Raw genomic sequence first — 17,279 nt, 5'->3', positions numbered from 1 at the left:
CCCTCCATCAATCAACAGAACTGAACATAGACTCTGCGAAAGGTGCTGGATGTGGGACTGGGGAAAATGGCAGAGGCAGAGCACAGCGCTTGCCTCAAAGGATGGACAGTCAACTTGAAGAAGCAAAATATCCTCTTTGAAAGGCTGAGAAACCATACAGCAAGTCAACAAGATCAGATGAGTCTTGAGGCCACAGCCAGGTTGGTGTGGGATGTAGAATGCTTTGAGCGGAAAGAGCTCTCTTGGGGGTGAAGGTGATGAGAGAGGAAGAGGATGGTCTCAGAGAGGCCACCTGCCTGGGTGGAAGCCACAGAGCACCCTGGAGCCTAGGTGAGGGGAGGGTTCAGAGATTGGGTTTGTTGCTTTTAGGCTCCTTCTGCCACTCTCTGCTGCCCCCTGTTGGTGTGGAGAGGGAAGAGAAGGCTGAGATGGAGAGCGGGAAGGGGTAGCTGGTGAGGAAAAGGAAGAGAAAGGCAGCAATGGGGCAGGTCGTAGAGGTGGGCACGAGAAGGGGGCTGCTCCACCAGATGCCAGGCCCGTTGCCAACTGCAGGCCCTGCCTATCAGGGTCACCTTGAGCCCTCTCCTCCTGCCTTACCCCACCCTGTCCCCCATTTTCTCTTTGCAGGTCAGAGGCTCATCCTCCCTCCCCCAGGACCTGGTGTGCACTACTGGTGTGACCAAGGTGGGGTGCACTTAGCATTCTTGGGCCTCCTCTGCTCACCAGTTGTCCTGCCTGAGGGCATTTCCCAAGTAAGGCCTGAAACCATTTTAGCCTGAATAATGCCACCATTAATATTCATGAGGTTCGTGGAGAAGCAAAAAAAAAAAAAAAAAAAAGACCCAGGGGGCATAACACAGGGAGGGGCGAAGAGGTGAAGGGAGCAAGAGTTAACACAGCTTTATCCTGCAGCAGAGAGGCAGTGGATGTCCCTTGGGGGGAAAATTGCAAATAACTTTTCCCCTTCGTGTCAGCCCAGTGTTTTCAACTTACAAATTATGACTAGGCTTTAGGACTTAGATCCGTTGGCATCTGGGTCGGATAATTCTTTGGGGAGGGCATCGCAGGATGTTTAGCAGCATTCCTGGCCTCTACCCACTAAATCCCAGCAGAAATGCCTGCCTAGTTGGGACAAACTCACCCTTTCTGAGAAGCCCTGCCTTAGAGCATCATTGGGTGCCCAAAGGCCCGCACCATGCTTGCCCTCCTGTCTCGCCCTTTCCTTAGCAACACAAGGATGCCCTGGGTCCACCTGCCCGTCCACTAGACAGTCACAGAAACAGACGCTTCCTTCAGAGGCCGGAAATTGCTTTCCAAGTCCTGATTTGGGGGGTCCCTCTCTTGCTCTGCTGAGTAACTGCAACGCCAGGGGACTTCACAACCCCCAGGGGGCTCTGCGCCCAGAGCCCTGATTTCCCAGGTTCCAAGTGACTAGAGACTCAGAGAGAACAGCTCTGGGGCGGAGGTGTAAACCCTGGAGACTTTGCCCTCCATTTTCTCTCTCCTGAGCTGGTACTCAGTAAGAAAAAGCCACCGCGGCTACTCATGTGAACATGAATCTGCCACCACCGTCCTTCAAGTGCAAACAGCTGAGTCCTGGAGCTAAATCAGAAAGCCTCTGCCCAAATAAACAATTAAGTTAATTGTGGGTCTGACAAAATTCTTTTTTCCTTGAGGAATTAAGTACCCAACTGGGGTTAGGATTCCAGGCTGAGCCTCGATCTGGAAAAACCAGAATGCAAGAAGCTGAAGAAACAGGACCCATGTCTCTTTATTTTTTAAGTGAGGAAACTGAGTCCTGGAGAATTGACATGCCAGCCAATAGGGAAGCCAGGAGCAGATACATCATGATGCCTCATTCTCACAAAGCTCCCCTCCATCCAGAGGAGCATCAGAAACATGCCACCGGGAGGGTAGCCGGGAGGGTGTCCTCAGAGTGTGTGTCACTAAGTGTGTCTGACCTCAAGAGATGGCTTATTTCATGGAAACCCTTCACTGGGGGCTGTTCATAAAGTCATGCAAGAGGCACCGGAACAGAGTCCCCTAGAGGGGCACCTATGCCTGGCTCTGTGACATTGTTTTCAGTGAAAATTAGTATTAGCTGTTTTCGGCTTTAACCTTAAACTCCAGCTGGCTTTATCTTCTCTCACTTATTATAATTGTAACGATGTGCATGGTGTAAAGGTCACACCTGTGTTTATATGCCATATGCCATCAAAATACCGTGAAGAGAACACTGTGGTCTCTATGAGAAGATCAAAAAAGAAGAGGAGAGGCAGGCTTTACTCCTCATGTAGGGCCGTTCAGTCCTTCTCGAACATTCAGACAGGCCCATGTCCACTGTGGCTACCAGCAGTTTACTTCCAGGTCAAGCACACACTGTTGATTGACAGAGAAACAAATAGGCACCTGTCCGGTTTCAGGGTGACTGGGGAGTTTCCAGTCTGGATATGAGAAAGCTTTTACACTGTACCCAAACATTCTTTTTCTTTTTTTTTTAAAGCCAAAATTAGAAAGAAAACAAACATATACTGGGCTCAATGTAGCAGGAAAAAGAAACTCAAAAGTCAAGACGTTTCATAAGAAAAGCTCCGACTGGGTCTAGATTCACCTGGCCTAGAATCTAGGGTTCCTTAGATGGAGGAGGGAACAGGCTGTGTACCCCAGGGGCCTGGGAGGCTGGCTGTCCTCAGAGGTCCCTCCTGTTTCCCACGCTGGAGGAGTGGATTACAAGGACGTTAGGGGAGTGAGGAAGTCAGAGAGAGAGCTGCTGGAGGAGAATTTTTCTCGTCTAACCTAGCGGTGCCTTGAGGTGCAATTAATGAATAACTGCCAGGAGCAACTCCGCAGTGAAGGCATTTCACCCACCGCCTCCCTCTGCCAACGCAGAAATAACCTGATACTGTTTACCTGGCCGCCAAGTGACCTGACAGGAGCAGGGACTTCACTAATTAGCATAGTCCCCCATAGCCCAGCCCTGGGCCTGGCTGTCACACAGTCTCCTACATTCCAGGCATCCGTCTGCGCTGGGCCCTCCAAGCCCCCCAGGCAGCTTGCCAGGCAGACCCAAGAGCAGCAAGCTCTGCCTTCTCCAGGCCCCCTTCGACGTGCTGGCCCTGAGCTGGCCCTGTCCACCTGCCAGCACATTGCTCACAAGCCTGTCCCAGCACCACAATGCAAGGCCTACATCCATCCTCAATAAGGCATCTTCGGAAGCTGTGCGGGGTAAAAAAGCTTTTTGCTTGAAAACAACCTTGCACTGTACTCACTTGAAAACAGGCCGGTCAGCTTCCATGAAGCCAGGTTGTAACTGGGACTGATCATGGACATTAACACACAAAATGCCAACAGTCATTTATAGAGCGGACTGTCTGTGCACCATCATTCAGGTAGCGGTGAGTCATTATTAGTTCATGTTACATTCATCAGTGTATAAAAGATACTGGATAAGTTGATTATTTAAAATCAAGTGAATATAGATTTATGCTCAGATTATCTACTTTAAAAAGCAAGTGTCTATATTGTCTTTTCTCCCAAGCAGTGCAAATCAAGGTGCCCTCCCCCTCCCACCACGTCCAGCCCCTGCTCTAAAGAGAGCTGGGATCACGTGTAAGTAAAGCAGAGGTAGGGCTGGGCAGAGTGATTTTCACCAAAATCACAAAAACACAACTGAAAGAGAACTATTCTTAAGAAAGACTCATGTACCATAAAAGGGGAATTTCCAGAAGCCTCTGATATTAGCAATTCGCCCTTCCATTCCCTTCCTCTCTAGTTTCAAGATGAGATGATGACAAAAAGACTGACTTGTCAGAAAAAACATGAAACTCCGTATACAAACGTGTAAACTGACACAGTATAACTTGCGGGAATTTCCACACCTGTTCTTCCGACTTGCCACGAAGCGGAGGAGAGAGAGAGAGAGAGAGAAAGCAAGGGTACCTTTGCCCCCGCTTGCCCACATTCAGACATAATCACCAACTCTGTCTTCTCACTTTAAAATAATATCACTACTTATTGGACACAAGTTTTATTTTTCTTGTTGGGTAAAAATAGTTTTTCCAAAGTAAAAGTTCTGAAATGGGTGTTTTAGATGCAGAGAAAGCTGGGAATTTTCTCAAAACTAGTGCAAGTATGGATGTTTCTCCTTTCACTTTCCATTTTTACATATGCATTTATGGCTAACATGCACTGGCTAATTCAATAGAATGTTCCAGAGCCAGGGGAAGCACTCCATCTCAAGGGGTGAGTGGACACTTACTGGGATTTCACTTTTTACAGGCCTGGGATGTTAGGCACTGAGGGGGAGTTGTATTCAGGAAATAGAAGACAAAATCTGATTGAATAGGGAAATGAGCCAAACAGAAATGGATATAAAGATTTAAAAAAACACAAGAGACAAAAACAGAGACGCACGCACACAACCAGCTGTAGTTTCTATGAACCGGGCTGAATCTAATCACCTTGCAAAGATTTCCCATACGGTGGGGACTGCCCGCATATATGCATTTTGTAGTTTCTGCTGGCCGACTCTTATGTTCCTAAATCCCTTTAAACGGGGTCATCTACATCATGCCCACTTTTCATTTTTTCCAAACTCAAGCGACTTTATTCCTCAAAAAATTCTCATTGAGGTATAATTTACACACAGCAAAATGAACACGTTTTCTTTGTACAGTTTGATGAATTTTGACAAAAGCATGCACCCCTGGAACTCACTCTCCTACCAAGAAATGGAGCATTTCCATCTTCCCAGAAAGATCCCTCGAAGCCACTTTGTTTTTAAATTATTTGCATCTGAATGTTTTTTCGTGGAGATTATCAAAGCCAAATGTGTGGGAAGAGAGGCTAGTCATCAATCATCTACGACAAACCCAGGTAGTGAAGGGTCTAAAGATGTGCAGGAGCCTGCACAGACATGTCTGCAGGGATGGGCGCTCATTAAATGCCAAGGGGCTTTTCCGGGACGGGCACATGGGTCCCTCTCAGCAGCCCTGCTGGCACTTGACCATGTAACTGAGATTGCACGGGTTTCTTTTCTGGTCTTGTTCTTTGGCATCAGAGTTTACATGTTTAGAAAGAGGGAAGTTGAGGCTGGATAGTCAAATCTACCATATTCTCAAAGGAGCAAACGCTCTCTGATGAGGAGGGCTCAAGCATGGCTCAGAGCACTCCTTTCCAAAATTTGGTTGCAACATCGAAAGAGGAGCTCACGTGACCAGGCAAATTAGAAATTTTCTTAACATTTCCTGTTTCCCAAATTTCAGAGGAGCCCTTCAGGGAATGTCTGGCCCAGAGCTGCACATTCAGGGCGAGGGAGAAGGTCTCCACTTTGGCATGATGTTGCCTTATGGGCCTGTCAAAGCGGGGAGGGGTAGGGTGGCAGTACGCCGGCTCCAGTGAACCAAAATGCTGGCAGAGGGACCAGGAGTGGGAGACCAGAGGCAGCAGGAGCCAGGCACCTCTAGACTTCTGGGCGTTAGTTTCTCGTGAAAGCTCGGGCTACTTCATGGACATTTGAATTGTATGTCTTCAAAGCAAAAACAGAATGACAAAACGTCCCAAAATATTATGCAGGAAGCAGTTTTTAAAAAAGTCTCTTTTCCAAAATGGTACCCTGAGGTAATCCTTTCTTAAATCTCCCAGCAATCAAAACAATGTGGTTGCAAAAGTTTACAACTTTAAAACCTTTCAAAGGTCACCTCCCTGCCTCACACCCTCTCGCATAACGGATATTTTGAGTCACATGTATTGTTCTTGTTCATTTGCATTTGGTGAAATCCCTCCTTCGGACCAATTTAGTAAGCAGTGCCTTGGGCTCCCTTGGTGATTGCTCTCCTGTCTCCTCTCTCTATTTTTTCTGTCAAAAAAATTTAGACTTACAATGGATAAAAAGAAGGTGCAGGTTTTGCCATTTATACTTTCTTTGGGCTCAGATGGTTTTTCCATCTTGCTTAGGATGGAATTCCTTCTCCTTCACAATGAACTAAGCCCTCCATGGCTCAGCTGAAGTTCACATACTCCATGACGCTCTTAGACTTCTCTCTCTCTGGCCCTTCCCTACCTGACCTTTTGTTGAACTGACATACTTCTCCACAGTTCAGGCTCAGATGGTTTGGTCTCCACCACTAGACTGTGTTACGGAAGGCCTTAATCAAGAGTTCTAGTGCCAATTAGAAAATGAGACATTCAGAGAAAAATTGGCTAAATCGACAATGTACCCCAAGGACCCACTTTCCCCAGTGCAGGGGTTTCCACTGAGGGAGATTCCCACCTCCAAATAAAATGCACAACAAAGAGCTGTCAGGCCAGGGACCCCTTCTTCCCACCAGATGCACTGTGCACGCCAGCTGTCATGGGAGGCCGGAGTGCTTTATGAGGCTGCCTGCTCACTCCCCCGGCTCCAAGTGTAAGCCAACGGTGCTGGCTTTCAGAAACATATTTCTTTCTCTATGACTAACCTAAAAATGACTCATGCTCAGCTTCACCAGCCGGTACATGTGACCCACAGTGTTGGTTGAGTGTATCTATATATGTGTAAACCAAAGCAGTTCTTAGAACACAGATTTCCCCCCTCCCACGTGCTGTTTATTTCCCTTCACTTCACAGGGACCGAGCGATGATACAGATGAGCTGCTGGGGACTGCCTACTCCTTACTCAAACCTGGAACGGGTCCACTAGAGGAAACAGAGCCCATCATCCCGCAGGAGAAAATATAAGAGACCCGAGGAGGAAGGAGACAGGCGAACGACCTAATAAACTTACTTTGGATTAGTAGATTATCAAGAAGCTCCGAGAAAAACCCATAAAAATCTAATGTGATGAGGATCCGTATAAACAAAAACTACTCTAAGTTCTGTCTCTTTCTGTCCCAGTAGAAATTTAGACCTAAAGAAGTAAAGATCTCACACACACACACACACACACACACACACACACATACACAAATAACACACCATTTCTTCATTTCTAAAACAGAAAAACATTCCTGGGATCTGCTCTGGTTTGACTAGATAACTCACACATATTAAAATGTTTTTATTTCTCTAACTTGTCTTTATTCCTCCATCACTGGAGAAGGGTACAAGGTCCAGCTCGGGGACACTGCTGCTGCAGGAAGGACGTCGGGTGACACAGCTGCCAAGCACTCTAGACAGTGTTTCCTACCTTCTTCTCACTTCCTTTTTTCTATTAAACCAAATCTAAAAACTCATTTGCCTGCTTTGTGAAGACCTCCATAATCTGGCCTCTCTCACTTGATTTTCTAGCACAGTCTGTGTTAACTGTGCAGTTCTCCTTGGCTACCTACGGCCGACGTGGTGTCTTAACGGCCCCTCCAATGAGCTCAACCATTCCCACCCCAGAGCTTCCCCCACTCCCTCCGAACGCCCTCCTCCGGTGTCACCACTCTCCACCGCTTCAACCTCATGGTGTCTTCTCACCTTCCTCACCCAAATCTCACCCAGTCCTCAAACTCAGCTCACCCGACCTGAACGCCTTCCGTGAAGCCTTACCTGACCATTCAGACTGTCTTATCATCTATGTCTCCTCAACTTCTCTGATCCTCCATGACATCTGCTCTCCAGTTTTACTTTGCTACGTGATAGATGAAAGTCATATTTCTCCAGTTCGAAGGCAAGTTCTTTGAGGAGGGGAATCACATATTTTGCTCCCATAGAGCACCACAGTACCAAGCCCACAGCATTGGGCATATCGAGCTTTCAAATTAAAAGAAATAAGATTTCATTTTTGCCAAAAAAAGGGTCATATGCAAGGTCATATCTAACTTTTAGCCCTCTGTTAAATCTGACTGCATGTCCCCTGAAACATAAACTTTGCTATTCGTCCTAGTTGGAGGCTATGTGGAGAGGGATAAATGCATTGGATATTCAACAAAATGGCAAGCCCAAGCAATAACAGGCATTCACACAGCACTATGTACAAGCATTGACCTAAGCATAGCCAATGTCCATTCATCTGAACTTCATACTGACCCAAAGAAGTAGGTACTGCAAAATCCCCACTTCACACGTGAGGAGACTGAGGCAGAGTAGGTAACTTGCCCAGAGCCACATAGCTAGAAAGTGGCTGAGCTGGATTCAAACTCAGGCCATGTGGCTCCAGTCTGTGCTCTTGGGCGCCCTATGCTATCTTCCTGTCAACAGGTGTGTGTTTTCAGGAGCCTGTGTTCTACACAGATACCTTGTTGCAGGTATCATCACTCAAGTCCGATGTAAAGAGAACTGATGATGAGATGTCATTTTCCAGGGAAACTTCAAAAAGAAGTACAACTGTATGGGAGCTAAATAAATAGCATCTTCTTTGAAGTGTAGGGAGTAAAATCTACCAGTATGTCCTGGAGACCCTGCCAAATGGCACTGCCCATGCTCTGCAGAACTATCAGGTTTGAACCTCTGGGCAACCTTGAGGTAGGATCCCTTCCAACCAATGTTACTGTACACCCAATAGAATCTTCCCCAATCCTTAATTTCTCAACATAAAGAAACTCAGGACAACTGAAATCATAGCTGCAGTTAGATTTGTTTACTATATTTTAAATATGATCTTGCAGGCCCACACATGGCATGTCTGAGAACTCCAGATTATGTTCAAGAAGAAAAACCTCATCCTGGTGGTCAAATCATGGCAGGAAATGATGCCACCAGCAATTATTCATGTATTAGCAGTTGCTTAAGTACCATAAGGCTTTTAGGGGAAAAGACTGGGAGGCAGTGGTTAGAAATGAAGCCCCATTATTAATGTAGTCAAGCTATTCAGCTGGATTCAATAAAATAAAAAGCCCTGCCCAGACCAGTGTCTGTAGTAGAAGATGCTAAGAGCTGTTTTTTAAAAATCTGGTTTTATTGAATCCAGGCTTTATACACAGCATTCCTTCTTCCCAAATGGCTGAAAAATCATCCCATGCATTTTAAGCCATTTGAGAGGAAATGGACTTAAGCTGTGTCAAGAAAGCACAGTTAGATTTAAGGAGAGAACTTCATAATGTTCAAGGTAACTGAAACCTTGGTAGCCCTTCGGAGATATCGTCAAGACAGGCTGCGAAATCCTCTTTTATCAATTTAGTTCAGGTTAACAACCATTCCTGGGAGCCCACTATGTGCCAGGCCCCATGCAGGCCCTGTGAGGCCCTGAGCATACCAAGATGAACAAACGCAACCCCTGCTCACGAGGAATTTACAACCTAGCGGAGGAAACAGGAGTTTGGCGCTGTAGTAGCACTGGGAGAAGTGTTCTGGTTTGGATGGACATCATTTGGTATAACTGTGTCCCTCTCCCGGGGCTTGCCGCTATCACTTGTCATGTCTCTGGCTCTGTCTTCATTGTCTGGGGACTGTTTTGTCCCCATCTCCCAGGCCCCAAGCCTCAGACTTCTCTGGCCTGGGTGGCCTGCATCTTCTGTGTTTATCCCTCCAACCACATCCTTGGTCAACTGCTGTTCCTGCCTCCACTACCCTGCTCAGTGGTCCAGTCCATGCGGGTCAGTAAAGCTGGGAGACCTTTCTGATCCCAAACCTCTCTGGCTCGAGTTGGCTGCACAACCTGAAAAGAAGTCACGGGAGGAACTTACTCCTCAGGTGAAGGCATCAGGCCTTGGTGTTTCACATTTACCTGTTCAACAAACATTTACCGAATGCCAGAGCCCACGTACAGTGAAGGAGAAAAGAAAGATTAGGGAAGACTCTGTCCTCAAGGACCCAGAGAAGGAATAAAAAAGACCTCAGCCGAAGGGAAAGTGCAAATAACAAAGAAACTATATGACAATGTTGAAAACACAGATGACTCTGAGGGAGGGTCTAATTGAACCAGACAGTTGTCATTGAAAACCAATGCCCCAAATAGGCAGAGTCCTTGTGCCAGATCATCTTAAAAGCTGTGCTGTCTACCTTAGAGCAAGTCCATGGCCTTTTTGTTAAACCATGGGCCTTAACCCAGTATTGGTTATGGTCAGCCTTGCAGGACCACAAGACACAAAGCCTGGCCTCTCGGGATGAGGAGGTGCTCCTGGCCACCCTCTGCAGCAGGGGACTGCAGGTGTGGCAGGCACTCAGTGCTTTATAGATTGACCAGTACAATGCTCCAGAGAGAGGGAGTTAACTAGGAAAAGAGGGATGCCAGGAGGTGCTAAAGAGGAGAGAGACAGCTCCAATGGAAGGAGGAGGATATTCTGTGGAGGAAGAGAAACTTGGCCAAACCTTGGATTCAGCCTTGAAAGATGAGAGGATGTGGATTTGGGAGGGGAATAACTCCAGACAGATTAGCTGCCAGGAGCCCTGGAGAGGCAGGGATAGGCAAGCATATCCTGATTGGCTCAGGGACACGATCCTGGGCATACAGGGTCACTGTGGGGTGGTGTCCCTAGCATCACACCCTGTCACTTCCCATTCTCCTAAATCCCCTCAAAGTTGTGACACGTCTCCAGCCCCAATCCCTTCCAGTTCTCTTCACAGTCACTCCTTCCAGGCTACAATGATATTGACAATGCCCTTCACCACGTCATAGGACTTCCCGACAAATCTGAATCGCAGGCTGATCTTTGCTCCATTTCCCCTAATTTCCCATGATGGCATTTGGAGTTAGTCCTTTCACTCCCACACCTTCTGTCAGCCAATGGCAGAAAGAGAGCCAGAGGAAACAGAACATACTCACCGATGGAAAACGCAAAGAGAAAGCACGGGCTGAGCACATTGCATAAGGTCCACTACCCATCATTGGCCAAGAGGATCCCCCACAGCTTGCCATACCAGCTTTCACTGGCAGAGACCACACAACACTGCTCAGATCATGGAAAATGCATATATACAAACAAGGAACTCTAATGAAATATATTTTGGGGGAAATTATTTCAGAGACACATAGTATTATAATGAATTGGTGTTTGTAAAATGGGGGTATTAACAAACTCTTCCAGCACAGGGCAAATTGTACAATCATGTTGACTTTGAGAGTGATAGCTAACTGAGGAGAAATGGGACATCAGATAGGTTAAGCTTAGGCAGGAAAACGTTAAAGATTACAGCATTAAGAATGATGCATTCCTTAAAGGGGGCGTTATTATCTCATATGAGTGTATTTGTCCTATTGGTTGACCTACTACCTCCCTCTCTTCTTTCCTTCTTTCCACAGAACTAGGCACTGGACTAGATGCTGAGACTACACAGAAGAATAAGATACGATCCCTGCCTTGTGGAGCTTACACTGCAGACAAGGAGACCAACAGCTAACAAATTCTACTGTTGCAACATGATAAGGTGCTATAATGGAGGTATGTGGAAAATGGTATGGGAGCACGATGGAAGGCAGCATCTGTTTTGAATGGGTTTTAGAAGACTCCACTGGCATACAATTCTACAGCAAATATTTCTCATATGTCTCATCGCTAGGGGTTTAGCTGTCTCTCACAGTCACCTATTTTCTCTCTCTCTCCTTCCATCATCTATTCACCTATCTACCTCTCTCTCTCTCCATTTATCATCTATCTATCTAGAACATTTTAAATCACATTACTTTCTAAAGCAGAATCCTTTTCTTGCTGTAGGAACAGCCTAGCTACTAAAGATCATTCTGCCAAAGTGAAAGTTGACAAAGGGGTTTGGAGTTCCTTCTCTTGAGGTTATTAAAAACAGGATTGTTCTCATCTGGCTGGGATGGTTGGATGGTCCTGCCTGAAGGCAGCAGGGCCCACTAGAGGACTTTTTGAGGGCTCCTGTACATCCTTATTTCCTTCGTTGCCAAGAACCTGCAAGTCCCCTTGGCCATGAGCAGCTGCTATCTTTTCAATACCGAGACTGGCTGCCCAGGCCAAAAGCTGAGGTGAGGAATGGCAGCCCTGTAGGGCACATTTCCAAATCTTGGAGGTCACCGTTGCAGTTGGCTGCAGTTCTAATAGAGACTGCCAACTCTGCACTGAGAATCACACTAGGGTTATAATCATCCATAACTGACATCAAGAGCCAAAAATCCAGGAGATGCTTGAACTCAGAATTTTGTTACGTAGCTTGCATTTTCTAACGCCCTAAAACTTCTGATCTATTTCCAATTGGAGGGAAACGTAGATTGCTCTGTTCACTGGTAAATTTGGCCTCGGTAGCACAAACTTCCAAAGCTTCCCTGATCTTCTATTAAGTATAAAGTCCTCCTGGAATGTCAGGGCTTTTTAGGTGATCTGCATATCCGTGGGAAGAGGAAAGGTAATCCAATGGTGGTATCTAGAAATACTGCTGACCAACGGTTCTTACACTTTCTCTCCTGATATCCAAACCAAAGGGACGAGCCACCCTCAACAGCTGAATGTAAACACCACCGTGTCCTACATAGTGAGCAGCCTCAGCCGTCATGAGTTTTTGTCTTGGTGCCTTAATATCTTTGATAAGAGCTGCTTATTGGCCTAACAGCATTGAACCAATAGGCCTGATTCTGCGGCTCTGGTTTACTCTCTTGGAGAAGCTCTGGCCCCTGATTCTTCAAGTCTGACAAGGGCTTCTCAGGTCTACAGGCATAGATAGACACCAAACAATGTCTGGTGACTGTCATTCCCTAACTGACTCCATGGAGAGCTTCTCAGGGGCTGTCAGAAGCAAACAGGCCTTGTTTTCTAAATTAAATGCAGAAAAAAGAGTTGCATTTTCTTTTAGGGGTGCATACCAACAGCCATCATCAAGGTAATTCTAATTCTATTTTAAATTTTATCTTTTGGGGAGAACAGAGGTGATTTGTGTATTTTCTTTTACATTTTTCAATGTTTTCTTTGCAATTATAACAACCAAACACCATCTAATCAATAGCAATATTAGGATTATAATACAGCTATATAGGATTATCATCCTCTATGATAGGAAGAGAGGAAGGCTGATGTGGGTGGTTAAGAGCACAAACATGGGTTTAATCCTGGCTCAGCCACTTACTACGGCATGATCTTGGACAAGGTGCTAAATGTGTCTGTGCCTCAGTTTCTTCACCTGTAGAGTGAGGATAATGACAGTACCTACCTCATTAGGTTCTTAAAGGGTTGAATGAGTTACTACACGTAACATGCTTAAAGCAGTGCCTGGCACATGGTAAGTACTCTATGTTAGCTATTATTATTATTAGGAATTAATAAATCATAGAACTAATCAACACCAAGCAGACAAGACAGTATCTAGGAACCTGGGTTTTAAATAGGATACAATAATACAGCAAAGAGCGTGGAGTGGTGCCTGGTACATAGGACATGCTCCATGTTAGCAATTGAGACCTTGCGTACCTGGGCCTCACTTTTATTTTGAACTGTTGTTTATGACCCTGACTTATCCTTGCAGAGCTCTATGGTACCACACTACATTTTGCTTCCTCTCTGCCACCTTTGGCGTTCAGGGAGAAAAGCCCAGACCCTAGCCCCCTCAGAAGAAATCCTCCACAAACACGGTGAGATGCAGAGCCATATTCTGATATATGACCTAAGCTGGGTCCCATTTTGGAGTTCTTTTCCCCTGTCTCATTGTCCTACAAGTTTTCCCTCACATCTTCTTTTTATACTTGAGTCTTCAAATCTTGGTGCCACTGGCACCCTTTAAAATCTTTGTTCATTCATATTTCTATTTTGCACATGAGGAAACATAGGTACAAATGGTAATGTGAAAAAGGGGCACGCAACCCATCAGGCTGGTCATGGAAGGTCACTGTGTTGCTGTTGGTGTTGGCTGGGCAGTGGTACAAAGGGAATTATACCAATCAGGTGACTTCTTCCAAAAACTTAGAATCAGACAGAAGACAACCCCTTCATTAGGTATTCTTGGTAAACAGACTTTTTTGAGAAGATTGGAAAAGGATTAACTTACCTTTGAGTTAATGTTGATAAAATATTATAAACTGAGTTTCTGTGGGATTTTCTTGCTGTTATAACTGATGTTTTCTTCTATCTGAATTCAAAGTGAACTTTTTTTGTATAAGCCTAAAAACCATGTTTGCCTGCATATTCATAGCCATGTGTGATATGAGTCCACCATCCTGCCAATGGTTAGCGTTTACTGTATACTTTTCAAGTTCCAGTCCCTGCGTCAGCCTAATGGGTTAGAGAAAAAGAAGCTTAACGTCAAAGATCTTGCCTTTTAACCTTTTAGGAAATGAAAGGATTTAAATAGCCTGCTGATACATTTCATAGTGTCCACCCTGCAATTCTCCTAGTATGGCATGAATGAGCCTGATTCACTGCTGGGGTTAGGGAGGTTAGCAGATCCTGATAAATTCAGATCAAGTGTAATGAAAATGCTTAGCAACTCGGGGCCCAGCAGGGTTCAGAAGGCTTGCAAGAGAAAAGCACTTATAATCATGAGATGGGAAGGGATGTTACTGACAACAACCAAGAGATTGATAACGTCTTTTATTCTTGTATGAGTCTAGTTAAGTGCACTCACAAAAGAGCTACACAGTGCAACAGGTGGAATAAAACTGGAAAACTTTCGAAAGAAAGCTAATCAAATACACGTGGTAAACATGCTTCAAGTTATAGGAGAGAAAGAGAGTAAATACAATTAATAGAATGGAGACTTCAACTCTGACCTATAGTTGGGGTAACACATACAAGGCACAGATTATTCCAGTTGACCCCCATAATGCAGAGCGCTGGGTTTATTCATGTTCTATGCAGTCAGAAACCCAGTGAATGAATGCAATCCCAATGAACAACTTCTGAAGGTGGATGGAGCATCTCATTGGGCAATTACTTTATTCATTCTTTCATTCATTTACTCACTCAGTGAATATTCACTCATTCATGAGTATCATTTCATACTCATCTGTTTATTGAACAGGAACAACACAGCCATTAAAGCTGCCAGGACCGCTTGGCCCCGAAGAACTGGTGAGATGGATTCTTCTTTTTAATCAAAATATATTTATTTTTCCACCTTGGATCTTCAGGGAGTCAAGGATAACGTCCTTTAGAGGAGGGATCATAATGGGAAGTGAAGAGTTTGAAACCATCAATGCTACTGAAAATTTAAAAAGCCTCCCATGAGGTCATGAAGGCAGAGAAGTCTATTTTTATGGTGGAGGCACGGGGCTCAACTCAGCATTCATTCATCTTCTAGCTCATCTTTTTCTTCATTTGCACCATTATCTGCACTTCCACTGGTTCTGCACAGGATGTCTATAAATAGCGATCGAAAACAGGGGAAAAAAGGCAGCATATTGTCTAGCTTGAAATCATCTTTCAAAATAACAAAAAGTTTAATTCCAATATAAAAGCGGAGATCAATTGTTCTCTTTATTTTATTTCAGAAAGAAATAGGCATGTTTAAGATGAAGAAAAATTTCATTTCAGCGTCTATCTTACGGGCTCACTGCTAAAATACACAAATGCCAAAAACACCAACTCTACCTGAACGTTGTGGGTGTTATTTGTTTAAACATGTTTGTTTTCTTAGTTAAGCTAAAAATATTTTCCCCTGGTGTTTCTGAAGGGATATTTAGACTAAAATAAAAATAAAAATAAATGACATGTTTAAAAAGTTATATTCATCAGACCTGGAACAGAGTACAGACAACGGATGGAGGAAGTGAATTTTAGGACCAGTGTGGTAGTTTTCCTATTTGGGTTGCTCTAAATAGACGTGGAAAAACAAATTGAGAGAAGAAAGTACATCTCCACCCTGTACAAGTGAGGAATGAAAAACTATTCCTCATACTGAGTTAAGCTTAGAAATAAATTAATATATGTCCATATAGTAATTTACCCTGTTATTAAATATCAAACTCTGTTACTAGGAACTATAATAATTGCAGAAAACCTCTTTTTTACACCAGGTTTTTTATCATTTGGTATACTCTTGACTTAATTGAGCTTAGAAATCTTAAGGGGTGGTGATCATAAATATTTACTGTAGAATATTAGCTATAATTAAATTTGACTTGCCGTTTCCTTTTAAGTGAGAAACACACAAGAATTTTAGCATGGAAAGAGACATCAGACCCATGGTTTCCTCCCTTGGATAACAGAACTCTTTATTAGAATGCTTATAGGCTTCGGCAAATCCATAGATTCCCCGAAAATATCAGGCTAAGTTTCCTGTGTTTGTGAATTTTTCCGGGGAGAAGGCACAGAGCTTTAATTTAATTCTCAAAGGAGATTTATGTATATATAATATACATTATATATACACAAGTATTTATTATCAGATATACATATATCCAGGTATACACAGACACATATATGTATACACACTCATTAAGTCTTTATAAAAACCTTATGAAATAAGTACTATTTTGATTCTCATTTTACAGATGATAAATTGAGACCTAGAAAAGGTAAATGATTTATCCTGAGTCATATGTCAGTTTGTAGCATGGTCCATTCCAGAACCCAGATTACCTGTTTTCTAGGTTAGCAGTTGTTTTGCTGAATGCCAAGGAACTCAAACAAGACTATGAACCCGGAACATTACTCACTGAGAAACAGAACTGGAACCTGGATTTCCAGCAGGTGCAGCAGCATGCACGGAGGTCTGCACTGGCTTTGTATTTCTGCCTCTCTACTCTTCCTTCCCTGATACATGCGGATGGGTGTCCTGTCGATTACATCCTTGTCTGAAGTTAAACACCAAGTCATATTTTTCTTCTCTGAAAACCAACTGAAGAACGGAAAGTCCATTTTCCATTATAATCACATCTCTCTGTCATCTCCACCAAAATGCTGAATTTTGTAGAATTCCATTAAGAAGCACACAGCAAACTCCCTTTGAAAAATGTTTAGTGTCTGCCATTTCATCTAAGCTGCCACACTGAACCACCAGTCACAGCCAAGGGGTATCCTGACATTCCATAGAAGTCTACCATATTTTGTCAACAGTCACCTTCCTCAAATATAATCTTCATTCAAAAAAGGCCAACAGGAGTGGTCCTGCAGTCACTTTCCAAGACTCAGACATGGCTCATCCCCTGGCAGCTCAGGGAGCCAATGAGTTGGCACTCATGAAAAAATACTGGATAAGAATGTTCGGATCTAAACGTTGCAGTACTTCTCTTTTGTTGAGCCTGAAAGGATATAGGCTAATCTGAAGATTATTAATTTGTCAGCTGATGAAATAAAGGTATATAGGGAATACATATTTTAAGTTACACTTGCAAGTGGCAACTACCCACATGCCATAGTCAACCTAGCTAACGGTGTGCTGTACTGTCTACAAGCTCTTTCACATAAATTATTTCCAGGAGTCATATTCAAAATATTTAACAACCAGCATGGTGTGCACCCATGCCAATGAGAATGAACTTCGGCCGGCTG

The 17,279-nt window shown here is 44.2% G+C and overlaps 1 protein-coding gene across 4 annotated transcripts in view; it reads right to left on the bottom strand.

Moving 5' to 3' along the window:
• BCL2 (BCL2 apoptosis regulator) overlaps nt 1-17,279 on the bottom strand; it is a 170,882-nt gene that overhangs the window by 29,474 nt on the left and 124,129 nt on the right. For 2 of the 4 annotated variants that reach the window (XM_046671650.1, XM_046671653.1), the window contains one exon: nt 16,491-17,029. The exons of 1 other annotated variant lie outside the window; for it this stretch is intronic. In XM_046671650.1, the coding sequence (XP_046527606.1) occupies nt 16,942-17,029 (88 nt within the window). In that variant the 3' untranslated portion in view covers nt 16,491-16,941. Of the gene's footprint in view, nt 1-14,009; nt 14,061-16,444; nt 17,030-17,279 lie in introns of those variants that run through there. One more of the 4 variants, XR_006890117.1, reaches the window with a different exon arrangement.

This window comes from Equus quagga, chromosome 9, assembly GCF_021613505.1.
Source record: "Equus quagga isolate Etosha38 chromosome 9, UCLA_HA_Equagga_1.0, whole genome shotgun sequence".
Lineage (NCBI taxonomy): Eukaryota > Metazoa > Chordata > Mammalia > Perissodactyla > Equidae > Equus > Equus quagga.
The sequence above is the reverse complement of the archived record's forward strand: the minus strand, read 5'-3'. Positions and strand labels throughout refer to the sequence as shown.